Source organism: Zonotrichia albicollis, chromosome 34, assembly GCF_047830755.1.
Source record: "Zonotrichia albicollis isolate bZonAlb1 chromosome 34, bZonAlb1.hap1, whole genome shotgun sequence".
Taxonomy (NCBI): Eukaryota; Metazoa; Chordata; class Aves; order Passeriformes; family Passerellidae; genus Zonotrichia; species Zonotrichia albicollis.
The window spans coordinates 2,451,839-2,479,764 of NC_133852.1; the positions used below are offsets into that span (position 1 = coordinate 2,451,839).

The following is a 27,926-nucleotide window of genomic DNA, read 5'->3' on the forward strand; positions in this document are numbered from 1 at the left end:
TCCAGACCACATTCCACAGCCATCACAGAGTTATTGTTTACATTTCTTTTCTGAGGCTTCTCAGCTCCTCAGGAGAAAACTCCTAGCGAAAGGATTTTTTAGAAAATATGTCCGTGACACTCCCTGCAATGTAAATGGCCCTAAGAGCAACCAAACCCCTTCCCATCTGCCCCAAAACCCACCCAAATTCTCTCCAAGCCACACAGCCCAGCCAGGACCCCAAACCCCTCCCAGCACCACAAACACCCCAAGAGCCACAGAAGCCTCTCCCCATTCCCCCAGGACCCCCCAAACCCCTCCCACCCCCCTGGCACTGACCAGGAGAGGTTGGTGGGCAGGAACATCCCCAGCCAGGAGCAGCCCAGGCACTTCAGCAGCGATTTGGGCACTTTGGGGGGACACCCCAAACAGGGAGAGCCAGGCCAGGGACTGGGACAGAACCAGAATTCCTGGAGAACAGACGGGCTCAGGGGGACAAACTCTGCCAGCACAGCTACGAGACTGTGGCCCCACAGCCCTACAAGACCCTCATCCTCCTGGATATTCCTCTGAAACCCAAATTCACCTCCAAATCCCAGTGAAGTGGTGCAGCTTTAGATCTCTTTCTTTAATTTCTTTATTTTTACCTCAATTCTGGGTGTTTTGATGGGATAAAGATGGAAATTATTTAGGTTGGAAAAACCTCCAAGGATCATCCAGCTATGCTCAATGCCACCAGAAGAAACGATTGGACAGAGCAGAATTTTTAGGGAGCAAAGGTATGTTGGGGGGTCCTTTTGTTCCTGTTTACTTAGAGAATTGCTAGGAAACACTAACAACTGGATACTTCAGAAAACAAAAGATGTGATCAAACTCAGGGACGAGGGCACCTGGCTGCACTTCTCTTATCTGGGAGTTTCTCCCCGGCCCAGCCCAGAGCTGCTTCTCCAGCTGTGGGTTAGAAATTTAACTCAGGGTAGAAACCAATTTTAGATTTAGCTGAAGTCTGCTGTTTAATCTCCTGTAGTCTGTTAACTTGTGTGCTCCCAAAAAAGCCTGCAGAGAAAACAAAGGAGATTCAAGGCTACCTAGAAAGGAATGCAAACATCCAAGCTGAAGAGAGATAAGGAGAGGGGGCACCCACCGACCCTGGGGCTGAAGCAGATGGAAAAACTGGATCTGGGTTACAACTATGTGACTGAACAACTGGCAGGCTCATAGAATTTATAAGACAGTTTAATACACGTGTGCCAGGAAAATGAATCCACAAACATCAGAGGTTTATGTCCAAAAAGGACACAGAGGAGGCCTTTGACTTTATTTGAATAAAGGGAGAGGTCACGGGGCATTCCCCTGGGGTCTCTCCAATTTTTGGAGGATGCAGCCTCCTTTTTACCCCAATTTCCCTTCTCTCTTTCCCCAGTGGCTGAGGTACTTGAGAGGTACAGACTTCCCAAAACATCTGATATCAGAGATTGCCCTCTGATGTATAACCCTCTCTTTTAATTTTCAATTCTTATGGAATTTAGGTTTCCCCCCATTGTTTCTTTCATCTTTCAACGTACAATTTCATTTATCAGCAACGCTAAAGTTTATTTGTAAAAACACATATCTTTTGCCATTTATCAATGATTGGAATCCTTCCCATTGTTTCTTTTATCTCTCAGTGCTGGTTTTATCTAGCAGCAGACCCACAGCTGGTTTGTAAGACAAATCCCTCATTCCTCTCATATGCACATGTCTTTTATGCATATGCAACAAGTTAAGAGGTAAAATAGACTTGGGAATTTTCGGGGGTGCCCATGTCCTTAGGGCAGCATTAAAATCAATCATACTGGCTTTACAGCTTCTACAAATTGCAGTGATTTTTCTGCAAATCAGGGTGAGCCTCTGCTGTGAGACTGCCCTGGGACCTTATTAACACCCACTTCCATAAAAGAGGGACCATCCCCGTCTGCCTGGGACCCTGAGCTCGGCTCTCCCTGCCCTGCAGCCACTGTTATAGATACATATTATATGCACCCCCCATGTGCCCCCACAATGCCCCAGGACCCCTCCCCAGACCCCCCAGACACCCCCAAACCCTCGGACCCCTCCCCAAAGCCCCCCCAGACCCCCCCGGACCCTCCCCCGCTCTCCCCGATCCCCTCTCAGGCCCCTCCCGCTCCTGTCCCGAGCCCGGCGGGTCCCGGCGGCGGCGGCGATGGGGACGCCGCTTTCGGGTCGCCTCTGATGAGCTGAGGCGGCGGGGGGGGGGCGGGCATTGCTGAGGGGAGCGGCGCTGTGATTGGTTCCTTTCAGGACTTGCAGCGCGGTGATTGGTTGGTTCCGGGCGGGGCGCGCCGCCATTGTTGGTAGTCCTCGCACGCGGCAGAGGCGGGAGATTGTGAGGGGAGAGCGGAGCTGAGGTGGGTGTGGGGAAAGCTGGGGGGGTTTGGGGCGGGTCTGAGGGGAAATTGGGGATTTTTGGGGGCATCGACGGGAAACAACGGGGTGTGCGGTGGGTTCGGACAGAATGAGGGGGTCTGAGGGGGCTCTCGGGAGCTTTGGGGGGAGCTTGAGATGTCTGGAGCGTTCTCAGGTGGGTTTAGGAGGATCTGAGGGGAATTGGGAGGGTCTGAGGGGCTTTTGGGGGATTGTGAGAGGAACTGTGGGGTTGCGAGTGGATCTGGGGGAATTTGAGGTGGCTCTGGAAAAATGTGTGGGCGTCTGAGGGGATTTCATAGGGTTTGGGGGAGACTGAGGGGCCTGAGGGGGATTTGGGGCAGTCTGATGGATTTGGGGGGGTCTTAGGTGGGTCTGGGGTGAATTTTGGGGGGAAATGGGGGGGGTCTAAGGGTCCTGGGGAGGTTTTTGGGGTCCAGGGTGGTTCTGGGCCAACACTGGGGGAGCTCTAGGGGGTTTGGGGTTCCTGGAGGGGTCCGGGGGAGATTTGGGGGTCCTGGGGGGTCCCAGGCCCACCCTGAACCGGGGTCTGGGGGTTTCGGGGGGGAAGGGGCACAGCAGGGGTTCCCCTCCCGGTTTTTGGGGGTCTCCCATGGTGCCCCCTCCCCAAAAAGCTCCCAGGGCCCGCTGAAGTGGCTCCTGTTCCACCGGCCGGTGCCCCCTGATCCAGGCCGGCCCCACTGAGTCTGGGGGGATTTGTGGGCATTTTTGGGGGATTTTGAGAGGGGTTTTTGGGGATTTCAGGAGGAGCTTTTTTGGGCTTGGGGTTTTTTTTTGGGAGTTTGGGGGGAATTTTTGTTAGGGTTTTTGGGGAGAATTATTGGATTTTGAGATGGTTACGTAATTTTGGGGGATTGTGTTGTTTTGGGGGGGGTTTGGATTGTGGGTGATTGTATTGGGGTTGTGGGGGTTTTTTTGGGGGAGGGGGGGATTTGTTGACATTTTTGGGAGTCCTTTTAAATTTTGTTTGAGTTCCACTAGGATTTTTGGAGATTCTCTGGGGTTTTTGAGGGTTTTCTTGTAATTTTTGGGGATGTTGTGGGGTTTTTGTGGAATTTTAGGGGGGCTTTGGGGCATTCCCAGGGTGTAGGGAAGGGCTGATTAGCACCAAAATCTCCTTAAAACCTCCAAAAGTCCCAATAAAACCCACTAAATCCCAATTAAATCTCTCCAAATCCCCTTAGAACACCCTAGAATCCCAATAAATGCCTACAAAATCCTGTGAAATCCCAATAAAGCCAAAAATCCTGATTAAACTCTGCAAATCCCCCCAAAATATCCCCAAAACCTTAAAAAGTCCAACAAAATCTCCCCCAAGATCCAAGGAAATCCTGGCAACACCCAAAAAACCCCACAAAACCCCCAAATCTCACAAAAAATCCCAAAAAAACCCAAATCCACAATGAATCCCAATAAATGCCACCACAATTTCAATAAAATGCCCCAAAATCTCCTAAAAATCCCAATAAAACCCCCAGAATTTCTGAGAATCAAAAAAAATCCCAACTAAATCCCAGTAAAAGCCCCGAAATTCAAAAAAAGCCACAAAAAAATTCAATAAACCCCCAAATACGCCCAGAAAAATTCCCTCTCAAAATACCAGTACAATCCCCCAAAATCCAAATCCCCCAAAATCCACAAAACCAGCCACTCCCAGTCAATCCCAGTATGATTCCAGTTGCACTCAATGAGATCCCAGTGTAACCCAGTATGGACTCAGCTGCTCTCACTGGGATGGATCCCAGTGTGATCCCAGTTGTTGCCCGTTTCTCCCATTATGATCCCAGTTTCCCCAAGAATAGTCCCAGTTGCTCCCAGCATGATCCCAGCTGTTCCCAGTGTGGTTCCAGTCCCCCCAGTATGGTTAGAGACACTCCCAGTATGTTTTAGTTACCTCAGAACGATCCCAGTCTTTCCCAGTGTTCTGGTTTGACATTGGCACAAGGCCAAATGCCCACATGAAAATACACCTTCTCTGGTGTCTGCTGTGAGATTTTGACCAGGAATAAACAAAGCAGGCTCTCACTTGAAAAAAGAAGAAAAATTTATTAACTAAACTACAAAGACAATTACTAAACTACACACAAAAGGAAGAAAAAGAAAAAAAAAACAAGGAAAATGAAGCCTCACAAAAACACTCTCCTCCTCCTCCCCCCCCCCCCAAATTCCCAGTACAATGCAATCCAAAATCAATTCTGGGTCCAGCACCACCCTTTAGAATGCTCAACTTCAGTTCCTCGAGAGGAGAGGGAGTCCTTCCATGTGTCGTGGTGGCCTTTTCCGTCCTTGTTCCGGTGCTCTCACCACCGGACCAGAAATCAGGGCTGCTTCCAGGGTTGTCCTTTTAAGGAGGCTGTGTCCAGTTCCAGAAAAGCTCAGTCTCTCACCTCTGGGACATCTGTCCCCCCCATATTTTATATACCCCCTGGGGCCGAGGGGTACCCACACTGAATCTTCTTTGGCTCTGGGACATTTCTCCCCCTGGTCTCAGTCTCTGTATTCCAGGGGAACATAGCTCTGTCCATGGCTACACAAAAGAGTCCAGCATAAAATGCCACTCCCTCTTCTCCATCTTCCTAACATCTCTCACTCTCTCTCTGGTCCAGATCTTCATCACTCGCTTATTTCCTTCGTCCTCCTCCACTCTTATCTCTCGTCTAGGAAGGGTTAGTGTTCTGTGAAGTTTTCATTGTCCAAAAAAGGGTTAAAAACTCCTCCAAGCGGCTGGACTCCTGGCTGCACCCCCCCTCACCATCTCCTCAGCCGGGCTGCCTGCTGCCAGCACATGTTTACTGCTTTCAAGGTAACGGCACACAAACACCGGCTGCACTCTCTCTATCTGTCTCCAAGGTGGCGGGGGGGGAACAGGCTGCCCATTGCTTCCCGGCATTTCTTCTTCCTTCCACCCTTGGGGGGGGGCCAGGCCTACCTCTCCTGGGCCGGGCCGCATGGCTTTTCCCCTCCCCCAGCCCAGCCAGCAACTGGGCCGGGGGAGAGACTCAACTCCTTCACCGCCGGAAATCCAAAGAGGAGCTGCCAGGGGGAGAGCCCTGCTTTTACCCTGTGTTCTCGGAGGTGGACCCAGTGCCCAGTGGTTGGGCCAGATGGCAATATTCAAATCTGAACACTCACTGGCCCCATCCACACAGCATCCCAGAAATCCTGTTTCCAGGTCAAACCATGACACCCAGTTACTCCCAGTTTCCTCTAGCATAATCCTAGTTTCCATCTGTTGCTCAAAGAGTGGCCCCAGTTGCTCCCAGTATAATCCTCGTTGCCCCAGTTGTAGTTTCAGTCCTCTTAGCATGGTTCCAGTACCTTCCAGTCGATCCCACTTCCTCCCAGTGTGACACATTTTCCTCCCAACATGGGGCCCAGTAGCTCCCAGTAAGCCCCAGTCAGGTTCCATTCATGCCCAGTATAATCCCAGTATGAGTGTAGCCACTCCAGTATGATTCCAGTCACGTGAGTCTAATCCCAGTTTCTCCCAGTCACTCCCAGTCTGATGCCAGTGCCCCCAGTGTGATCCCAGTTGCTCCCAGCATGGGCCCAGCTGTTCCCAGTGTGCTTCCATCGCTCCCCTGTGGTTACAGACACTCCCAGTATGGTCCCAGTTGAAGCCAGTTGTCCCTGCTCCAGTCCCAGTCACTCCCCATATGATCCCAGTCCCTCCCAGCATGGTCCCACTCACTCCCAGTTGCCCCCAATGTGGTCCCAGTTGTTTCCAGTGTGGTTCCAGTCCCCCCAGTATGGTTCCAGACACTCCCAGTATATCCCAGTTGCTCCCAGCATGTCTGTAGTCACTTCCAGACACTGTCAGTGGCCCCAGTAAGGTGTCAGGTCTCCCAGTATGATCCCCCAGTCATGCCCAGTATATCCCAGTTGCCTCCAGCATGCATCCAGTCCTTCCCAGTTCCTCCAGTTTGCTTGCAGCATCATCCCAGTTTCTGTCAGTTGTTCCCAGTGGCCCAAACTGTGATCCCAGTCACTCACTTTCAACCCTGATGTGATCACAGTAGGCTGTGAACCCAGTTTGATCCCAGTCACATGGCAGCCCTCCCAGTGTGATCCTGGTTGTTTCCAGTTTCCCCCAGTATGGTCCCAGTTGCTCCCAGTCAGGCCCAGTATGGGGGATGATGTGCAGGATGTGTTCCCAGTCGCTCTCACATACTCCCAGTATTAGTCCAGTCCCTCCCAGTATGATCCAAGATGAGTCCAGTGTGCTCCCAGTCCCTGCCACTATGAACCATTTGTGCTCCACATGGTTCCAGTTGCTCTCTTTCACCCTCGCTTTCATTCCAGTCCCTCCCAGTATGTCCTCCAATGCTGGAGGAGTTCCCTCCAGCATGTTCCCAGTCACTCCCAGTCACTCCGAGTTTGGTTTTTGGGGGGATGTTTGGAGAATGAAGCAGTCCAAGGCTGAGTGGAAAAGGCCCCTCAGGGGACATCGGGGGGTGCCGGTGGCGGCTGCCGGCAGAGGCAGCCTGGAGGAGCAGAGCCCTGTGTCCCCCAGGAGCCCAAAGTGGGGGGCCCAGAGAGGGGGGAGCGCCGCCATTGGCGGGAGCCTCAAGAGCCTGGAGAGGGGCAGGGGGGACTCCTTGGAGCCGCTGCAGCCCCGAACAGAGAATGAGGGGAGAAGGGAGCCCGGGAGCCCAAAGAGCCCCGGCATCCCGAAATGGGGAGAGCCAAGAGAGGGGAGCTTTTGGCATTGCTGGGACTGCCAGCAGCATGGGCAGGGCGGGCACCGACGAGAAGGGGGAGCCCCAGTCCAAGCGTGACCCCAGCAGATGGGACAGGGGGGAACCCCCAAACACCCGAGGGGAGGGACCAGGGACGGGCAACTCCTGGGAAGCTTTTTCAGGGCTGAATCTTTGTGGTTTTGGAAGATATTCTGGAGCCCAGGTGGCTGGTGACTTGTAGACATGGACTCGAGCAGAGGGACCTTGAAACTAAAGGTGTGTTGGGGAAGAAGAAACAGGAAAGCCTTATGGTTGTCTGGCAAATGATTTTGAGAATATAGAAAGTAAAAGCAAGATAAAATGAAAACAAGGTTTGAGATAACTTACTTACTGAACTACTGGAAAACAGTGGTGTGTCCCGATATAAGGTAATCCCCTTTTGATGAAACAACTCCCTCTGCTTGCAGACAGGTCCAAGGGTCAGAGCAGACGCTACTAGCTCAGCAGAAGGGGTCCAAAGTGTGCATTTTAGGGTTTAAAATATAACACATATGGTGACATAATTAATCCTGCAGGCTGTATGTAAATGCTCTAGGATTTGTATCTTGCCCTAGATTGGTTAGTGAGAAATAGAATATTCAACACAGAAGAATATTTATTGTATTCTATCGGGAACCTTACTCTCTTACTCTCCTGCCCTCTCATCCTCTGTACCCCTCTCTTCTCTCGGGCCTGCTCCAAGCTGTGGCTGGCAGCTCCAAGCAGGGTTCTGCACCCAGGCCCGTTGCAATAAACCGCAAGTTCCACGACCTGGCTTCAGAGATCTCTCGTCTCCGTCCGTCCCGACTGGGGTACCCCACGACACTCCTGCAAACATGCTCATCCCTTGTTTTTCCCAAAGCAGGATTTCCCATTCCCGAACTCTGGTGGACTGCGAGGAAGAGCAAGATGCCCCAGGACTCTGAGGCAGGTGAGGAGGAAGTCAGTGCCCCTTTCCCCTCTGTGCTGCTCCATCTCCCAGCCCAGCACGGCCCCAGCTGCAGCACAGCCCTGGGGGGATCTCCTTGCCCTTGCCTGTGGCACGGAGGCAAATCCCATCCTGTCCTTGTCCTTCCTCCCGCAGAGCAGGAGCTGAGCATGGAGAGCAGGGAGGACAAATGCCCGCGGCAGAACCTGGTGGCAGAGGCCGTTTTGAGCAGCTCCACAGCACAGGAAGCCAACGGGGAGGAAAAGCCGCGGAGATGCCGCACGAGGAGGGGCTGCAAACGCAGCTGGCGGGGATCTGAGGGGGAAAGAGCCAGGCTGGGCCAGGAAGGCGGCCAGGGATTGAGCCAGAGCTCGGAGCTGGTGCTCCATGAGCAGCTCCATGATGGGGAGAAGCCCCACACGTGCATGGAGTGTGGGAAGAGCTTCCAGAGGAGCTCCATCCTGATAAGGCACCAGGTGATCCACACTGGGGAGAGACCCTATGAGTGTTCCAAGTGCGGGAAGGGGTTTAAGATCAAGTACCATCTCCTGCGGCACTATCACATTCACAGAGAGGAGAGGCCCTTCCAATGCCCTGAGTGTGGGAAGGGATTCAAGGACAGCTCTACCCTTGTCAAGCACCGGCTCATCCACACTGGGGAGAGGCTCTACGAGTGTGATAAATGCAGCAAGAGGTTTCAGACCAGCTCCAATCTCGTCCTGCACCAGCGCAAGCACACAGAGGAGAGGCCCTTCCGCTGCCCTGACTGTGGGAAGGGATTCCAGCGCAACTGCACGCTCGTCAGGCACCGGCGCATCCACACTGGGGAGAGGCCCTATGAGTGTCCCCAGTGTGGGAGGAGCTTCTCCAGGAACTCTACCTTGACCCGACACCAACGGAGGCGCCACTAAGGGAAGCCCTGTGAGTGCCCCGAGTGTGGGAAGAGCTTCGTGCGCTGCTCCAGCTCCATCCCCCACTGGAGGAGGCACATTGGGCACAGCCCTGGTCACTCACATTCCCTGTGATCCATGTTGGCAAGACACACCTGTCTGCTTCTCCTTTTCGTTTCACCTTAATTTTTTTCTCTTCTCAATCTCTTTGTACTCCAACAGCCAAGAGGGATGGATCTCTCACTTCAAAACCACTCAAATCCCAGTGAAAATAGCTCAATCCCATCCCAGAAATCCTCAAACCCACCTCAGAAAAACCCAATCCAATTCCAAATTTACTCGATTCCACAGCCACCAGAGTGAGATGGGCTTGGAAGGAGACTGGGAGATGTGGGATCCCAATTTGGAGTGGTGGGAAGGGGATTGTGTGGGGCTGGGTGTGTGGGATGTATTTGATAGCAAATAAAACTCTCAGACTTTCTGATTTCTTTCCTGTTCATATTCAGTCCGTTGCAGTTCTGTTTGCAGAGTGCTGCCTTCTCAGCTGATTGTGTTTGTGTCCCCTGCTCTCTCCTGCCTCTCTTTGCCTGCTCCGTTTTCTCTCAGTGTCTCCCTTGACCCAGGGACCACCAGAGACCCTCCCTATATTTAATTGCCCCAGGGACCACCAAAGTCCATCCCCTGATTTAACTGACCCTGCCCTGATTTAATTGTCCCCTCTGTCCCCACAGATCCTCCCTTCATTTTTTTTATTATTTTATTTCCCAATTATTATTTTAATTCCCAGTCCCAGGATCTGAAGTCCTGAAGGCTGGCAGGGAAATATCTCTGTAGGATTTTGCTCCATTTGCCTTCAAGGGCGAGAACATCTTTTCCTGTCTGGGAGCTGGATTTCCAGCCTTTTGCAATGTGTGCAGGGCAATATGGACTGGGATCAAATAGGGAACTGGGTTCAGATAGGGACTGAGATCAGATATGGACTGAGATCAAATATGGATTGGGATTAGATGGACTGGGATCAAATACAGACTGGGATAAACTGGACTGGGATCGAATAGGGATTCATATTCCAATACTGCGATCAAATGGACTGGGATCAAATATAGACTGGGATCAACAATTGACTAGGATAAACTGGACTGGGATCAGATATGGACTAGGATAATCCTGACTGGGATAAACTGGACTGAGATCATATATACTGGGATCAAACAGGGACTGGGATCAAACAGGGACTGGGACCATCCGGACCGGGTTGGCTGAACCGGAACCGTGCGAACCGAGGCGGTCCCGCCCCCCTTCGTCCCTCCCAGTAAAGGGGGTCCCTCCCAATTCCCGCCCCATCCCTCCCAGTTCCTCCCAGTCCCGCCCGGGGGTGGGGCCAAAACTCCTCGGAGCAATCCCGGAGCGTTCCCGGTGCCGATCCCAAATCCCGATCCCGTTCCCGCTTCGGACCGGTTCGATCCAGTTCGGTCCGGTTCGGTTCACGGCGCGGGGGATGAAGATAGCGATCTTCAGAGCCACCGGCAGAACCGGGCGGGTCACGCTGGGGCTGGCAATGGAGCAGGGCACGGGACACCCCAAAAACGGGCACGGGGATCCCAAAATTGGGAGAGTTTGGGGGGATTTGGGGTGCTAAAATCGGGAATGGAGGAACCCCAAAAATGGAACGGGACACCACAAAAACGGGTACAGGGCACCCCAAAAATGGGCACGGGGACACCAAAATTTGGGGAGATTGGGGACCCCAAAAAGCGGGAATGGAGTGACCCCAAAAACTGGGAACAGGGGGATGCCAAAATAGGAACAGGGGACCCTAAAAACGGACACGGGGACCCCAAAATTGTGGAAGTTCAGGGGAGATTTGGGATTCCAAAAATGGGAACGGACGCCCAAAAATTGGGGGAGTTTTTGGAGGGATTGAGGATCCCAAAAAGGGAAATAGGGACCCCTAAATGAGATTTTAGGGGATTTGGGATCCCAAGAACCGGGAATGGGGTAAATTGAGGGGAACCCAAAATTGGGGGAAATTGGGGGAGACAGGGGTTCCCAAAAATGGGGATGGGGGACCCTAAAATGGGGGGAATTTGGGGGATCCCAAAAAAGGAAAGGAGAATTAGGAGACGCCAAAATGGGGGAATGTGGAACCCCAAAATTGTGAGAATTTGGAGGGAATTTGGGAGGATTGGAGGATCCCAAAACCGGGAACGAGGGACCCCAAAAGTGGGGACAAGGGAGACCCCAAAACAGGGAACGAGGGGACCCCGAAATGGGGGAGAATTGGGGGGAACCCCAAAAGCAGAATTTGGGGAAGTCACGAGGAATTGTGGAAGTCACGGGAAATTTGGGGTCACCAGAAGTCACGGGAGTTTGGGGACGTTGCTGGAATTTGGGGTCACTGGAGTTTGGAGTCACGGGGAATTGCGGGAGTCCCAGGAATTTGGGCTCCTGGGGATTTGGGTTCCTTTGGAATCTGGGCAGTGTGGGAAGAGCTTCATGCAGATCCATCCTGATCGTGCACCACACTGGATCGAGGACCCACACTGGGGAACAGCCCTACAAGTGTGGGGAGTGTGGGCAGAGCTTCGGGTGGAGGTCTGACCTGATCAAGCAGCAGAGGATCCACACAGGGGAGAGGCCCTACGAGTGGTCCAAGTGTGGGAAGAGGTTTCAGACCAGCTCCCATCTCCTCCAGCACTATCGGATTCACACAGAGGAGAGGCCCTTCCAATGCCCCGACTGTGGGAAGGGGTTCAGGGACAACTCCACCCTCGTCAGACAACGGCGCATCCACACTGGAGAAAGGCCCTACAAGTGTCCCCAGTGTGGGAAGAGCTTCTCACAAAGCTCTCACTTGAACAAACACCAATGGAGGCACCACTAACGGAAGCCCTGTGAGTGCCCCAAGTACAGGAAGAGCTTCGTGTGCTGCTCCAGCTCCATCCCCCACTGGAGGAGGCACTTTGGGCACAGCCCTGGTCACTCACATTCCCTGTGATCCATGTTGGCAACACACCTGGCAGCTTTTAATTTTGGTTTGTCCTTAATTTCTTTCTATACTCAATGTCTTTGCAATCCAAAAGCCAGTATTGATACCTCTGTCACCTCAAAACCACTCACATCCCACTGAAAACAGCTCAGTCTTACCCCAAAAGTGCTCACACCCACCTCATAAAAACTCAGTCCCACACCAAACTCACTCGATTCCACAGCCACTAGGCTGAGATGGGTTTGCGAGGAGATTGGGAGAAGTGGATTCCCATTTGGGACCGGTGAGATGGGGATTGTGAGGGGCTGGGTGTGTGGGATATTCAATAGGCAATAAAACTCTCAGACTTACTGATTTATCTTCCGTTCATGTTCAGTCCGTTGCAGTTCTGGTTGCAGAGTACCGCCTCCCAGAGTGTCCCCTCAGAGTTGCTGCCCTTGGCCTGAGCCTGCCCCGTTTCCCCTCACGGTTCCGCCCTTTCCCTACCCCCTTTCCCCTCAGGGTTCCAACCCTTTCCCTGCCCCCTTTCCCCTCAGGGTTCCAGCCGGTTAGGGCGGAGGAGGAGGGGCAGGGGAGATGGAAGAGGAGGGATGAAGGCGGAGAGAGAGCAGCGATGGAAGGAGGAGAAGGAGGTGGAGTTAGGGAGGAGGAGGACGAGGAGAAGGGATGGAAGGGGAGGGATGGAAGAGAAGGAGGCGGAGGTAACACGGAGTAGCGGAAGGGGGGATGGAAGAGGAGGAGCGGGGGGAAGAGGAAGGAGGCACAAAGGCGGATCAAGGCTGAGCTGACAGAAGCATTCGCTCCAGCCCTGCCTGAATTCGCAGCCCCCACCTGTGGGATCATCGCCCCCCCCCCCCCCCCCCCCCCCATCGCGCAGGTGAGCCGGGGAGGCCTGGATATCCCCGGGGGTCCCTGGTTTGCGTTTTTGCGGGGATGTTTGGAGAATGAAGCAGTCCAAGGCTGAGCGGAAAAGGCCCCTCGGGGGGACATCGGGGGGTGCCGGTGGCGGCTGCCGGCAGAGGCAGCCTGGAGGAGCAGAGCCCTGTGTCCCCCAGGAGCCCAAAGTGGGGAGCCCAGAGAGGGGGGAGCGCCGCCATTGGCGGGAGCCTCAAGAGCCTGGAGAGGGGCAGGGGGGACTCCTTGGAGCCGCTGCAGCCCCGAGCAGAGAATGAGGGGAGAAGGGAGCCCGGGAGCCCAAAGAGCCCCGGCATCCCGAAATGGGGAGAGCCAAGAGGGGGCAGCTTTTGGCATTGCTGGGACTGCCAGCAGCCTGGGCAGGACGGGCACCGAGCAGAAAGGGGACCCCCAATCCAAGTGTGACCCCAGCAGATGGGACAGGGGGGAACCCCCAAACACCCGAGGGGAGGGACCAGGGACGGGCAACTCCTGGGAGGCTTTTTCAGGGCTGAATCTTGGTGTTTGCGAGGGCTTTCTGAAGCCTAGGTGTCCGGTGACTTGTAGAGCTGGACACGGGCAGAAGGACCTTGAAACTCAACGTGTGTTGGAGGAAGATGAAACAGGAAAGCCTCATAATATGATAGTCTGAGAAAAGAATTTGGGAATATAGAAACTATAGGGAAGATTGTAATGAAAGCAAGCTTTGGGATACATTAATTACTGAGCAACTGGAAAACAATGGTGTGGCCCGACTGAAGGTAATCCCTTTTTGATGAAAGAATTCCCTCTACTTGCAGACCGATCCAAGGGTCAGAGCAGACCCTACTAGTTTAGCAGAAGGGGTCCAAAGTGTAGTTTTTAGGGCTTAAAATGTATCACAGTGTGGTAATGTAATGATTCTTACAGCCTGTATGTAAATGCTCTAGGATTTGTATCTTGTACTAGATTGGTTAGTGAGAAATAGAATATTCAACACAGAAAATGATTTATTGGATTCTGTCGTGAACCTTACTCTCTTACTCTCTTACCCTCTCATCCACTGTACCCATCTCTTCTCTCGGGCCTGCTCCAAGCTGTGCCTGGCAGCTCCAAGCAGGGCCCTGCACCCAGGCCCTTTGCAATAAACCGCAAGTTCCTCGACCTGGCTTCAGAGATCTCTCGTCTCCGTCCGTCCTGACTGTCCACCCCCACGACGCTCCTGCAAACATGCTCATCCCTTGTTTTCCCCAAACCAGGATTTCCCATTCCCAACCCCAGCGAGGCTGCGAGGAAGAGGAAGATGCCCCAGGACACTGAGGCAGGTGAGGAGGAAGTCAGTGCCCCTTTCCCCCTGTGCTGCTCCATCTCCCAGCCCAGCACGGCCCCGGCTGCAGCACAGCCCTGGGGGGATCTCCTTGCCCTTGCCTGTGGCACGGAGGCAAATCCCATCCTGTCCTTGTCCTTCCTCCTGCAGAGCAGGAGCTGAGCATGGAGAGCAGGGAGGACAAATGCCCGCGGCAGAACCTGGTGGCAGAGGCCGTTTTGAGCGGCTCCACGGCACAGGAAGCCAACGGGGAGGAAAAGCCGCGGAGATGCCGCACGAGGAGGGGCTGCAAACGCAGCTGGCGGGGATCTGAGGGGGAAAGAGCCAGCCTGGGCCGGGAAGGCGGCCAGGGATTGAGCCAGAGCTCGGAGCTGGTGCTCCATGAGCAGCTCCATGATGGGGAGAAGCCCCACACGTGCATGGAGTGTGGGAAGAGCTTCCAGAGGAGCTACATCCTGATAAGGCACCAGAGGATCCACACTGGGGAGAGGCCCTATGAGTGTTCCAAGTGTGGGAAGGGGTTTAAGATCAGGTCCCATCTCATCCAGCACTTTCAGGTTCACACAGAGGAGAGGCCCTTCCAATGCCCTGAGTGTGGGAAGGGATTCAAGCACAGCTCTACCCTTGTCAAGCACCGGCGCATCCACACTGGGGAGGGGCTCTATGAGTGTGATAAATGCAGGAAGAGGTTTCAGTCCAGCTCCCATCTCCTCCAGCACTATTGGATTCACACAGAGGAGAGGCCCTTCCTCTGCCTCGACTGTGGGAAGGGATTCCAGCGCAACTGCACGCTCGTCAGGCACCGGCGCATCCACACTGGGGAGAGGCCCTATGAGTGTCCCCAGTGTGGGAGGAGCTTCTCCAGGAACTCTACCTTGACCCGACACCAACGGAGGCGCCACTAAGGGAAGCCCTGTGAGTGCCCCGAGTGTGGGAAGAGCTTCGTGCGCTGCTCTGGCTCCATCCCCCACTGGAGGAGGCACATTGGGCACAGCCCTGGTCACTCACATTCCCTGTGATCCATGCTGGCAAGACACACCTGTCTGCTTCTACTTTTGGTTTGACCTTAATTTTCTTCTGCTTCATCTTCATCCCTTAAAAACAGCCAAAACTGGGTTAAATGAAATAAATTGATCATAGATGTCTAAAGTTCCACAATTTCAGAGGTTTTTAAAGGGGAATTGATGGTTTGGAGACAATATTCTGGAGGATTTGTGTGGTCTGAGTGGGGAGATTTTTCACAGTGTTCTCCATCTGTTTGCACTCCAAAAGCCAAGAGGGTCACCTCAAAACAACTGAATACCATACCAAACAACTGAATTTTAATTCATACAGGCTCAATCCCACTTCAAAATGCCTTGTTCCCACCCTAAAAAACTCAGTTCATTGCCAAACTCACTCCATTCCACAGCCACCAGAGTGAGATGGAGTTGGGAGGAGACTGGGAGAAGTGGGATCCCAATTTGGAGTGGTGGGATGGGAATTGTGTGGAGCTGGGTGCGTGGGATGTATTTGATAGTAAATAAAATTTCCAGGGTTACTGATTTCTGTCCCGTTCATTTTCAGACGCCTGCAGTTCTGTTTGCAGAGTGCCACCTTCTCAGCTGATTGTGTTTGTGTCCTCCTTTCTCTCCTGCCTCTCTTTGCCTGCTCTGTTTCTCTCTCAGTGTCTCCCTTGAGCCAGGGCAGCTGCCACCAAAGACCCTGCCCTGATTTAATTCCCAGTGCAGGAGCTATAGCAGCCATGGGTGAAGTTCTGAAGGCTGGCAGTGAAATGTCACTGTAGGATCTTGCTCCACTTGGCTTTCTTAAGAGCTTTGCCTTCAAGGGCAGGAACATCTTTTCCTGGCTGGGAACTGGAATTCCAGACCCTTGGGGTGTGTGCCGTGCAGGACCATACAGGCTGGGATCATACAGCCTGGGATTTCACAGACTGGGACTGCACAGACTGGGGCCATATGGATCAGGACCGTACAGACGGGGATCATACAAACTGGGATCATACGGATCAGGACCGTACAGACTGCAGTCATGCCGGCTGGGGTTGTATGGGTTGGGATTGTATGTGTTGGGATTGTACAGACTGGGATCACTTGGACCAGAATTTCACAGGCTGGGGCCATATGGATTAGGAGCAGAGACTGGGATCATACAAACTGGACCATATGGACCGGGATGGCTGCACTGGATCAATGTGAACCGAGAGGGTTCCGCCCTGCCCATGGGTCCCTCCCCATCCTGCCCAGGGGTGCAGCCAAAGCTCCCTGGAACGAACACAGAGGTCTGGGAGGGATCCCAGTGCCAATCCCATTTCCAATCCCATTTCCGATCCCGGTGCCAGTCTCAGAGTGATCCTGGCGCTGATCCCGGTCCCAGTGCCAGCCTCGGTCTCTATCTCAGTCCCGGAGCACTCCCAGTGCTGATTCTGGTTCTCGTGTCAATCTCAATTGCAGAGCGGTGCCGGTCCCGGTCTCAGTCTCGGTCTCAGAGCAGTTCTGGACCCAGTGCTGCTGCTGGTGCCTGTTGGGAATTTAGCTGCTAGAAAAATGGAAAAGTACAAAACTGTGGCTAATTCCAAGTCCTGCACCTGCACAGATAACAGTGTCCTTGGGCCTAGCTGTAGTATAATAACAAACAGTGAAAGAGACATGAGAAAAGAGAGATGTAATTCCTAAGGAATGAAGATGAGTTAATGCTATAGTTTAACCAATAGATTGCTTAGCTTACAGAATATTCATAAGCTTATTATTTGCTGTATAAGTGTTTGATACTTTCTTCAATAAACTGGACCAGAAAGACCTGAGGGACCGGGACCGGGACCGGACCGGACCTGAAGGGCCTGTGATGAACCAACTGGTGTCCTGGTCCCCTTCCTTCGACAGGTGCCGGTCTTGGTCCCGGAGTGCTCCCAGTGCCGATCTCAGTCTTGGTCCCGGTCCCAGAGCGCTGCCAGTCTCGCTGCTGGTTCCGGTGACAGTCTCGGTCTCAGTCCTGGAGGGCTCCCGGTCTCGGTCCCGGTCCCAGAGCAGTCCCGGTGCAGGTGCCGGCTCCCAGTCTCAGTCCTGAGTTCCTCCTCCCAGTCCTGGAGTGCTGCCGGTGCCAGTCCCAATTCCAAAGCCCTCCTGGTGCCGGTCCCAGTGTCAGGCTTGGTCCCAGTCTTGGTCCCAGTGCCAGTTCTGGTGCTGGTTCTGGTCTGGGTCTCGGTCCTAGTCCTGGTGCCAGTCCTGCAGCGCTGCCAATCCCAGTTCCAGTGCTGGTCTCAGTCTTGCTGCTGGTGCTGGTTCTGCTGCTGGGTTTGGTCTTGTTCCTGGAGAATTTTGGTCCATTTGGGTGATTTTAGGCCAAACTGGGCAGGTTTAAGGTTCGTTTCAGATCCCTTGCAGGGATTTCAAGACTTTTAGGGTGGATCTTGTGCCCCTTTGGCTAATTTTAGGCCAAATCTAGTGAGTTTGAGGGTGGATTTTAGATCCCTTTGAATGTTACAAGCCGATTTGAGTGGGGTTTGGGCCTGTTTGAGTGATTTTTGGATAAACTGGGCAGGTTTAAGGTGGATTTTAGATGCCTTTGGCTGATTTTAGTCCTCTTTGGGTAATTTTATGTTGAACCAAGCCTTTTAATGGTGATTTTAGGTGTCTTTGTGTTATAGATAGCTAATGAGATGATTAGCTCTCATAATTAAGGGATGAATACTGTGTGAATATTAAGCTTTACTGATGTGTGATTATGTTATTGCAGTCTGTTGTTTAGATGTCCTCTGTTTTCCCCATAGTCCCCTTTCCCCCCTATTGTTACCATCAGACAGCCTGACCCATCCAGGACAGGTGGAAAGAAGGTGTCCTGGTTGAGGGCAAATTTGGTAGAGAATGTCCAAAGGAGGGCCCCTCCAGAAAGCAAACCCACACAGCCCCTCCCCACAACCGGTTCAGGAAGAATTCCTTGCAGAGATGTGGAAAGAACCTGTTTATTGAACAGGCACAGCACCCCCAGCACACAAAATGAACAATACCCGATGACACCACTCTGAAAAAGATGACAAATTCAGAAAGTCTCTCTTGGGGTTGATCATTCTGTTCTCAGTCCCTCCGGCACTGGGGCAGCTGCTGCAGCCACAAGGTGCAAACTCTCGGTGTTCCCAGATCCCAGTCTGGAGCAGGTTCGAGTAGGTCCAAGAAAAGGAAAGGAAAAACAGTCCAGGGAAAAATTCGGACTGCTTAGCTGGACTAACTAATGAGCAAAGCAAAAAGCCAAACGAAAAGCAAAAGCAGCACTATGTACTGCCCCATCTGTGCGTCCCGCCAGCCGTGAGGGAGCAGGCTGATAAGAAACCAAAACTTTCACTCTTCAGAGCCAGTCTTGAAGGCACAGAACATAATATCCAGCATAAAAACAACACACGAATGGGGATACAAGCATCATAACATCACCCTAGGACAGTGTTCCAAAGGTCCATTTGTTGTAGGTGGGATGATTTGCACGTCAGTGTTTTCCAAGGTAGCTTCTACTGCTGCTGCCACATCGACTCCTGCACTCCCTGCTGGGGCTGATTGATGTCCAGGCAGCCACCTGGTTGTGGGGAGCATTTGTGGCACGCGTGCCCCCTTTAGCGCTCGGTGCCACGGTTCCCAGGGGCTCCGTCTCTCTTGTCTGTGGATTTGCATTTGCTGCTTTGGTGCCCGTGCTTGTCACATCTGCTGCACTTTCCCTTGGAACCAGTAGCTGTTGCTGTTTGTTACTTTTCTTTACAGCTCTAACTTTGCACCCCTGGCTGCCACACCGAAGGCAAACTCGATCGGGGGGGGGCTGTTTTTCGTGTGCTGCACAAGTGGTTCAAGGGCAGTTGCCATTGCGTTGCTAGATAGGTGGCCTTGTCCTCTGGAGTTCCTACTCTGGCACAAGCTTCTCCTGTGTCTACCAAATGAGCTGTTCTGGGCAAAGTTTGCAGGATCCTTTTGCAGGTGAGATTTGCATTTTCTACTGCTAATTACATTCCTACCACAGCTTTAACCTCTGGGCACATTCCTGGAGCCCGATCTATTGCATTTCTGAGGCGATCTCAGAAACTCATGAAAGTCTCATTTGCCTCTTGTCCAGTGGTGGTATAAGATGGAGGTGGTAGTCCCATATCTGGAACTGCATGAGAAGCCTCTCCTGCAAGTTTCTGAGACTGTTGCAAAATAGCAGTATGCGAACATGCTTGAGCTTGCGGGTCAGCAAAAGGGCCTCTCCCCAGCATCATTTCTGCGGGGCCAAGCTCCCTTAGGTCTCTTTCTAAGGGGTTTTGATTATTTTTACCATTTCAACAATTTCTGTGTGTCCCTGTGAGCGAGTAAGCACCACAGAGCCTCTCCCTCAAAGCCTTGAGGGATTGCCAAGGCAGAACTTGTTCATGCTCTTTTCTCCTGGTGATTTTCCCGTGCAGACTCTGAAAACAAACCCGTGCTGTAGAGAAAAGATTGACCTTGGCATCCTGGGGCACTTTCTGGGTGGGTGTTTGAATCTGCTTTTCCAGGCCTTGGGCTGAGCAGGGTGCGGCCGAGGCCTGGGGCCCTCCAGCTGGCGCCGGGGAGCCCCCGGGGCAGCGGCGAGGGGCGGCCCTGGGGGGCGGCACGGGGGCATTTCCCCTGAGCTGGCGGGCAGGCGAGCGGCGGGGAAAGGTGCCCTGGGCACAAGGGCAGGCACAAGGGCCCTGGCTCTCTGCAGTGCGGGCGGCCCAGCGCCAATCGCTGCTCCCGGAGCCGCTGCAGGGCCGTGTCTCCTCCCTGCCACTGACCCTGCACCTGCAGCACTGCCGCCGGCTCTGCCGGGCTCCCCGGCATGGACGGCAAGTGAAACAGATAAAACGTCTTGTTCGTTACACGGAAAACCTCAAAAGTAAGAGATGTGATTAAGTGCTTATCTAACTTGTCTAGCTTGCTACACGGAAAACCTTAAAAATAGAAGATGTGATTAAGTGCTTGTCTAGCTTGCTACACAAAAAACCCTCAAGAATAAGGATGTGGTTAAGTGCCTGTTTGATTTATCTAGCTTGCACAATTCTTTTTTTGCTTGCATAATCGCGTGGTAATCATAAGGTCTTAAGTACGTTTTATAGGAGAAAAGGCGAAGCTCTTCTACCAAATATGGAATCAGGTCAAAGGACACAACCGAGGAAGACTACCAAGACCTTCATCATCGACCACCAGGAGGCGAGAGAAGACCCCCTAGCAACAATCAACGCAGGCGCAGAGTATTTCAAAATGACATAGCAGTCCGGAAGCACTAAGGACTTAAAAAGGGGGTCGTTGAGGATGAGGGTGCGGCAGTTGGTGGAGCGGAGACTCCCCTGCCGTCCAGCGCTGAAACTTTTGCTTATGCTGTATGCCTTGAATTAATAAAGTCAAATTGGAAATTTCACTCCTCTTGAGTCTATTTATAACAGCAAGGACATGGGCACGCTGCAGCAGGGGCCCAGCAGGGACACCCAGATGGTGCCAGGGCTGCAGCTCCTCTCCTGCAAGGAAAGGCTGACACAGCTCAGCTTCTGCAGCCTGGGAAAGAGACCGAGCCTTGATCCAGCTGTGGCCTTCCAGTACCTGAGGGCAACCTGCAAGAAAGCTGGACAGGGACTTTGTACGAGGGCAAGCAGGGACAGGACAAGGGAGAATGGATCCAAATGGAGAGAGAGTAGGTTTAGATAAGGGATTCAGAAAAAAGATTCTCCTAGAAGAGGTTGCACAGAGAAAGTGCGCATGTTCAAGGCCAGGCTGCATGGAGCTCTAGACAAGCTGGTCCAGTGCAAGGGGTCCCCAGCCATGCAGAAGGGTTGCAGCCATGAGATTTTTCAGATCCTTCCAAGCCAAACCATGCCACAACTCCATGATTCTGGCATACTTCCCCTCCTCATCCTCTGGCAGAAAAAAAACTTGGCCCCAAGTTCCACACTGCAGACCATGTCTTTTGGCAGCCTGCAACTGTGTCAACAGAGGATAAAAAGAGATGACATTACTGACACGATTTCCCTTTTCTACTTGAAAATCAAATGTTCTGCTCCTGTCCACTCTCGCAAAATTGTTAGAAGAGGCAATTCTTCCCCATGAAATGCTTCGTCTCATGCAAAGAAGAAAGAAGCCACAAGCCAACACTCTTCTTTATTGCTACATTGTTTTATTTGGTTACTTCTTGTGAAAAATGCTTGTATTTTATGATTGGCTTTTCGCAAATATTGAAATGAATGTTATATGTGTTGTGTTAGAAAGTAATGCTGTATTAATTCCCCTAAGTACTGTGTTAAATATAGTTTTAGTTTATAAAAATTGTTAAAATAGAAACTATGCTATGTAGAATTCTTTTTTTAAAGAAAGGATTTGCAGTGAGATAGCAGCCATAGGACACTTAAATCTTTCAGAGAAAAAGAATTTATTGCCCTCTTATCAGAAGAAATGAACTTCTTCCCGCCTCGAAGGCGCTGTTAGGATTCAGAGGAAGATGTTGACACTGACCAGAAAGAATCCTGAATGGAATTTATGCATCATGTATGACGTGTATGAATATGCAACAGGCTATTTTTTTTTCAGGGTTAATCCTTTGTTAACAGGTGTTCTTTTTCAGGCTCCTCATGCCCAGAAAAGGTACCCAGATGTTCATAACTCTTTGTCTCTATTGTCGCATATTGTCCTAATTCAAATTGTCCAAATTGTTATTACTCTAATTGTACTACCATTTTTATAACCATTTTATTACTATTAAACTTTTAAAATTGTAAAAACAAGTGATTGGCGTTTTTCACAATTTGGTGGCAGAGGATGGTCACTAACACCTCGCTGCCTGTGCTTTAGGAGAGTCAGAGTGGGGATGGCGTGCCCTGCTGTCTTTGGCAGCCTCGCTCTGTTTCCTCTGAAGTGACCGACAGACGCGGGTTATGATCTGTGGACAAAAGGAGACAATAACACAAATAGAAGTGAAAAAGGCTCCCTACAACAGTGGTAATTGGCCCCCTAAGACTAATAGTGTGCACAAAGAACCCGGGAAGGGAAAGGGATTGGTAAGTATTTCAGGGGGGGGGGGCAGGTACAGGGGGATGAATGTGTGTGAATGAGAGGCGGGCTGGTTGTCCCAGACCTGCCAAGTGAGTGCGCAGTCTCCCACACTGCGTTTCCCACTCTCCACGAGAAAACGGCCAGTAAAAAGACAAAGTGAGTGATAAGAGACTGAAAGAATCCCCTGGGGTAACTGGGACTGGGTCTCAGGGAGGAGTTGGACCCCTCAGAGGTAGGGAGCAATGTTTCCTAGCCCAATCCACTAGGAAACGGGACAGGAGGGGCCCCTAAAACCTGCTGGGTTGAGGGATTTATATTCCAAGAGCATCCAAGAGCAGGGTTGAGCAGAATTCTGTCGGAGTGAGGATATGCCCAAGAACACTCGGGGTGGGACAGCACAACTAGATTGAGGGATGAAAATTTTGCCCAACAGGATCCAGGGTTGAACAACACAGCCAGATTGAGGGATAAAAAAATGCCCAAGAACCTCCAGGGTTGGACAACAGCAAAACAAATTAAATGCCCAAGAGCATCTGTAGTTGTACCACACCGCTGGGTTGAGGGACAGAAAATGCCCAAGAGCATCTGGGGTTGAACAACACAGCTGGGTTGAGGGATATCCAATAGCACCGGGACTGGCCAGTAACACCTAAACTTGTAATAGGTGATGTGAAAGTAAACGGTACCTTATTGTTGTTTTGTGGTGTGTGAGAGTGAGTCACACACAAAGTCAGCCTCAACTTCCCAGGTGGGTGGGAAGGGGGAGACAGTGCAAAGAGGAGTGAGTGACCTGCACACCAGGCTATAGTTCTTGGGTAGGTGGGGACTTTTGGGCTGAAGGATATGAGTGACCTGCAAACTAAGCTAGTGCTCCCCGGGCATGTGAGGGGGCCATAGTTGAAGAAAGACATGCAGACAGCCTCACAGGTGAACGGGCACCAGAGGCCACCAGAGTCAGGGCCCTTCTAGGGGACCTGGTGACACTGAGACCTAGAGGCCAACCCCAAGGTGAGGGGGGCCACAGGGACCCGTGATTTTCTAGCAATAAGGATCCGCTTTGTGTCTTGAGGGTGTGAAGGAATGTGTGAAAGTGAATGAGAAATAAAAGTGAGTGAATGTAGACGAATGAAGGTATAGGTAATGTGGATTGTGCATTTTAAGCCTTACCATATCTCCTTGGAGGGAGGTGGATTGTATTGAAAAGCAGTGTGAGAAAAAGAGGGTTTTTTAGGTGTGCGTAGTTGAAAGAAAAGCAGTATTAAAGTTGTTAGTAAAAAGTGAAAAACAGAAGCAGGGGATGAATAGATAGAATATTGAAAAATGAGACAGAAATCCAGTAAGTTGGATACAGGAAAGAGAAGTGGGAAAAAATTACCAACAGAAATACCCCAAGATAGCCCTTTGGGAGTTATGTTAGCAAACAGAAATACAGCTCCTTGCAAAATACAGGGTATGCAGAAGTTGATGAGAAAAAAACATGCAAACTTGTGAATTACATACTTTAAAAAGAGCATTAGAATATTTAACACAAAAGAAAGGAGTTATATATTGATTCAAGGTATGCCTTTAGAGTAGCACATAGCTTAAGAAAAATTTTAAAAGGGAGATTACTTAATTGAAGAGGAAAAGGATTAGTACATGAGAAACTTATTTTAGAGGTTTTAGAGGAATTAAAATACCTTAGAGAGATAGCCATAGTACATATTGGAACACCAAAAGGTAAAGACCCAGAAATAAGAGGAAATAATTTGGCAGATCAGGAAGCTAAAGATGCAGCAGAAAATGGAGCTGAAAGAGTTAATATTAACTCTAAATAGAGTTGAAATTCCAAGTTGAAAGAAAAATTGGAAATTCCAAAGTTTAGGGAAGCAGAGAAAAAAGGAATTAAAACAAGATAGGTGGTGAACAAGATAAATCGGGGAAATATCTTGATGGAAGACAATTAGATAATAAAACGCTTACTAGGGAATAGCAGAGGACATGCATCAAAAAGCCCGGTGGGATACTCAGGCTTTGTGTGATCATTTTTTAAAGAACTATGGGTGCACTGAGATTTTTAGCATAGAAAAACAAGTACCTGAAAGATGTATAATTTGCCAAAAGATAAATAAAAGGGTGATGAGAAAAACAATATGAGAAGGTCATGAGTTAGCTCGTCGACCATTTCAAAGTATCCAAGCAGAAGTTTAGATTTGTTAAGCTCTGGATTTATTTGTAAAAACCGTTTTATCCAGAAGAAAAAGAGTATACCACATACTGGGGAGAGGGGGGGGGCGTAAGAAAATAACATTTTTGAAAGGCAATAAAAGCAAAACGGAGAAAGATAAAGCTGAGAACAAATTACCTCATCCATTCCCGTTCGTTCCCCCACTCGTTCGCACCAGCCCTCCCAGCCCCTGTGCGGGCTGCGACGCAGTCCGTCTGTCCCAGTCCCGCTCCGCAGTTCGTGCCAGGGGCTGGGGGTCTGTCCTGCCGTGTAGACCGGAGTTACCGCGCTGACCGCACCGAGGGGAGTCCCGTCTGTCCCGTCCCCGGCTGCCCTGACTCTGTCGGCTCCCGCCGCTGCAGGCGGGGTCAGCCCCGGCTTTGTCTGTGCCGGATCAGCCACCGTGAGCCGAGTGAGGGCGATCCCCGCTCCAGCTGGGTCTGCACCGGAACAGCCCCTCGGTCCATCCCGGCTGCACACCCCGCCTTTGGAGCACCCACACCCTGAGCTGTGCCGATCCCCTCGGGCCGTCACGGCTGCAAACCCCGCCTTTGGAGCACCCACACCCTGAGCTGTGCCGATCCCCTCGGGCCGTCACGGCTGCACACCCCGCCTTAGGAGCACCCACACCCTGAGCTGTGCCGATCCCCTCGGGCCGTCCCCGCTGCACACCCCATCTTAGGAGCACCCACACCCTGAGCTGTGCCGATCCCCTCGGGCCATCCCGGCTGCACACCCCGCCTTTGGAGCACCCACACCCTGAGCTGTGCCGAGTCTCCCCGTCCTGCCCCGAGCTCCATTCCCTTGGTAACCACAGCTCCGGCTGGCCAGGGGAACTCTCTGAAGGAATCACCTTATCCCATCACTAAAAGTTCAGTTAAAAGAAAGCCCTCTCCTAATTCTTCCTAAAAATGCGGGAAAAAGGCTATAGAAGATAAAAATCCAAAAAAAACCAGGATAAAGGGATTGATCTATTTCCATTAAGAGAGCTTCTCATAGGAGGGGACGGATCAGGGTTTGTAAATGCTCCTTTGACTTTGTCTGAGGTCTAAAATTTTAAGAAAGAAATAAAAGGGATATTTTGAGGATCCCATAGGCATAGCTGAACAATTAGACCAATTTTTAGGTCCAAACATTTATACTTGAGAAGAGATGTAGTGTGTAATGAAAATAATATTTCTCTCAAGAGGAAAAGCAATTCATCAGAGCAACTGAAATAAAAGATAATCTGCAAGGACCCTCAGAGAAGACAAAATGCCAACTGTACCTCCTGAGTGGGGCAAAAATAATGAGGAGGGGAGTAAACACATGAATAATTATCGTAATTACATAACCAAGGGAATAAATGAGACAGCATATCAAAGGCGAAATGCGAAAACAAAAAGTTTTTGAAGGACAGCTTTTAGAGGGGAAAGAATAAACTCCAACTAAATAGATAAACAAACTTAAGAGAAAAAGGAAAATGGTCCTAAGTAAGCGGATGATCTGAAAATCTTTAAAGAGATGGGCACAGAGGAGGAATAGGGAGGTCATAGGCTCTATTTTTTTTTAGGGGACAAATACCATCTGGAGCCTCTGATAACTCTAAAAGTGGGTCCCCAAGAAGAAGAATTGGAATTTGTAATAGACACAGGGGCAGAGAGAACCTGCCTGTTAAATATTCCAAAAGGTTATAGTGTGAGCAAACATACAGTGAAAGTAACAGGGGCAAAAAGAGAAAGTTTTACATTTGTGGTCATTAAAGATGTGGTAATTGAGGGAAGAAACTAGAATTTGGATGGGAGATGTCTTATTGGTCCAAGGGGCAGGTAGCAATTTATTGGGAAGAGTCTTACAAGTGCAATTAAGAATAGGAGTTATATCAGAAAATAGGAAAATGACAGTTAGGGTTTTAAAATTAGGCCAAGAGAAAAAAAAAATCAACCAAGAGGTTTGGTCTGGAGAAGGAAATAGGAGAGGATTAAATATCGACCCCATAAGGGTCACAATTGAGAGAGAAGATTGTCTCATACGTGTACATCAGTATCCTGTATCTTTAGAAGGATGGGAAGGTTTGAAGCCAGCAATAGAAGGACTAATAAAGGATGGGGCATTGGAACCTTGTATGACTCCTCATAATACCCCTATCCTCCCAGTAAAGTCTGATGGGAGTTATAGACTAGTACAAGATTTAAGGGAGGTTAATAAAAGAACTCAAACTCACTACCCAGTGGCAAAATATTTTAGACACTTAATAAATAAAAGTAGCTGGAAAACCCAACCATGAGAAAATTGCAAGAATTTTATTCCTTCTCTCTCCCTCTTCAAAGAGGGAGATCAGAAAATTACCTAGATTATTGAAATATTATAGATTATAGATTGAGGGGTACACACAGGTAGCAAAATTTGTGTATGAAAAAAAATTGACAGAAGGAGATGTTATAAAACGGACCAAGGAAGATATTGTTAAATTAAAAGAGTAAAGTTAAAACTAGTCTAAGTTCCAGATTTAAGCTTATCCTTGCTTGAAAAATCCTTTATCATTTATACATAAATACAGAAAATGGAGTAGCTCATAAAATTTCAATTCAGGAGTGAGAAAGAGCAAATAATATCTAGTAGCTTATATATTAAAGATGTTAGACCCAGTAAGCCACAGCTAGCCAGTATGTATTCAAGTTATAACAGCTACTGCAATCCTAGTAAAAGAAAGTTGTAAGCTTACTTTTGGAAGGAAATTAGTTAGTTTCACCTCGTACCATCTGAGGTGTGTTGAATCAGAGAAAGAAAAAAAAGTAACAAGAGAAGAAAGAGAGAAGTTGAAGTAGGGAGGTGGTTAAGAAACTCTGACATGTTGGAATGTGAAGTGATGGCATCTTGGTGCTAGAAAAGAGCAGGAGTGTGAATGCTAGGTTTTTGCATGAAAGGCAGGGAAGTGTCTTAACACATGGTTGTTAGGAGGTTATTCAATGCCGAACTGAGGTTCAGAAAGGGTTTAGCAGAACGGGCCCTCCTTGAAGAGAAAAGAGGATAAGTTGCCTAGAGAAAGAATGCCAGGAGCACCTGGGGACGCCAAGTTTGGGGCTGTCAAGGCTGGGAGGTGTCTGAGCGCTCCCTAGAGCGGCGGGGTCTCGGGGGCTGCGGCGGGGACCGATCCATGGAGGTGCCCCGGGCGGTGCTGGCAGCAGAGGACACAGGTTTGCGGCCAGGAGCGGGCTGGCTCCGGGGCGGAACTGCCGGGGGGGCTCCCAGACTGTCGGGATCCCGAGCCCAGGATGGCAGCATCGGCCCGGTAAGGGGGCCGAGAGAGAGAAGGAAAGAGAAAAGGAGAGAAGAGAGAGAGAGGGCAAAAGAGACCCAGGGCAGCCCCCAGGGTCCCCATGCCCGGGGCTGCTCTCCCCGGCTCCGGCCCTGCAGCCAAGGGGCAGCACCGGGGGAAGGGCCTAGAACCGCATTGACAGCAAGGCTGTGAAGAGAGGGGGAGGGAGCCAGCACTGAAAGATAAAATCAAAGCAGAGATTGCTGACTCCCCAAACCTCACAAAGTGGTTTGTTCTCCTTAAGTAAGAGGGGTTTTT

General features: G+C 50.8%; 3 protein-coding genes across 14 annotated transcripts in view; 2 read left to right on the forward strand and 1 right to left on the reverse strand.

Annotated features, from left to right (window-relative positions):
- The window catches only part of LOC102065258 (uncharacterized), a 78,410-nt gene that overhangs the window by 35,105 nt on the left and 15,379 nt on the right, over nt 1-27,926 (reverse strand).
- LOC141726314 (uncharacterized) lies at nt 2,283-11,001 on the forward strand. 12 transcript variants are annotated; one of them, XM_074531075.1, is made up of 4 exons: nt 2,292-2,387; nt 5,031-7,379; nt 8,008-8,073; nt 8,227-11,001. In XM_074531075.1, the coding sequence occupies exons 3-4, from the start codon at nt 8,052-8,054 to the stop codon at nt 8,979-8,981; spliced, it is 777 nt and encodes a 258-aa protein (XP_074387176.1). In that variant the 5' UTR covers nt 2,292-2,387; nt 5,031-7,379; nt 8,008-8,051; the 3' UTR covers nt 8,982-11,001. The 12 variants fall into 12 exon arrangements, with proteins under 12 accessions (XP_074387173.1, XP_074387178.1, XP_074387176.1 ...); XM_074531066.1 differs by having other exon boundaries at nt 8,232-11,001; XM_074531074.1 differs by having other exon boundaries at nt 5,031-5,227; nt 8,005-8,073.
- Nucleotides 12,548-15,298, forward strand: LOC141726313 (uncharacterized). The gene is made up of 3 exons (XM_074531064.1): nt 12,548-12,650; nt 14,082-14,147; nt 14,300-15,298. The coding sequence occupies exons 1-3, from the start codon at nt 12,563-12,565 to the stop codon at nt 15,052-15,054; spliced, it is 909 nt and encodes a 302-aa protein (XP_074387165.1). The 5' UTR covers nt 12,548-12,562; the 3' UTR covers nt 15,055-15,298.

Bases quoted from the DNA above. Each gene is read 5' to 3' on its own strand.
- LOC141726314 (XM_074531065.1), top strand. From the start codon at position 2,495: ATGAGGGGGTCTGAGGGGGCTCTCGGGAGCTTTGGGGGGAGCTTGAGA. The intron at 2,561-8,007 runs GTGGGTTTAGGA...TTCCCAAAGCAG, and splicing joins GATGTCTGGAGCGTTCTCAG to GATTTCCCATTCCCGAACTC. The intron at 8,074-8,231 runs GTGAGGAGGAAG...CCCGCAGAGCAG, and splicing joins GCCCCAGGACTCTGAGGCAG to GAGCTGAGCATGGAGAGCAG.
- LOC141726313 (XM_074531064.1), top strand. From the start codon at position 12,563: ATGGAAGGAGGAGAAGGAGGTGGAGTTAGGGAGGAGGAGGACGAGGAG. The intron at 12,651-14,081 runs GTAACACGGAGT...TCCCCAAACCAG, and splicing joins TGGAAGAGAAGGAGGCGGAG to GATTTCCCATTCCCAACCCC. The intron at 14,148-14,299 runs GTGAGGAGGAAG...TTCCTCCTGCAG, and splicing joins GCCCCAGGACACTGAGGCAG to AGCAGGAGCTGAGCATGGAG.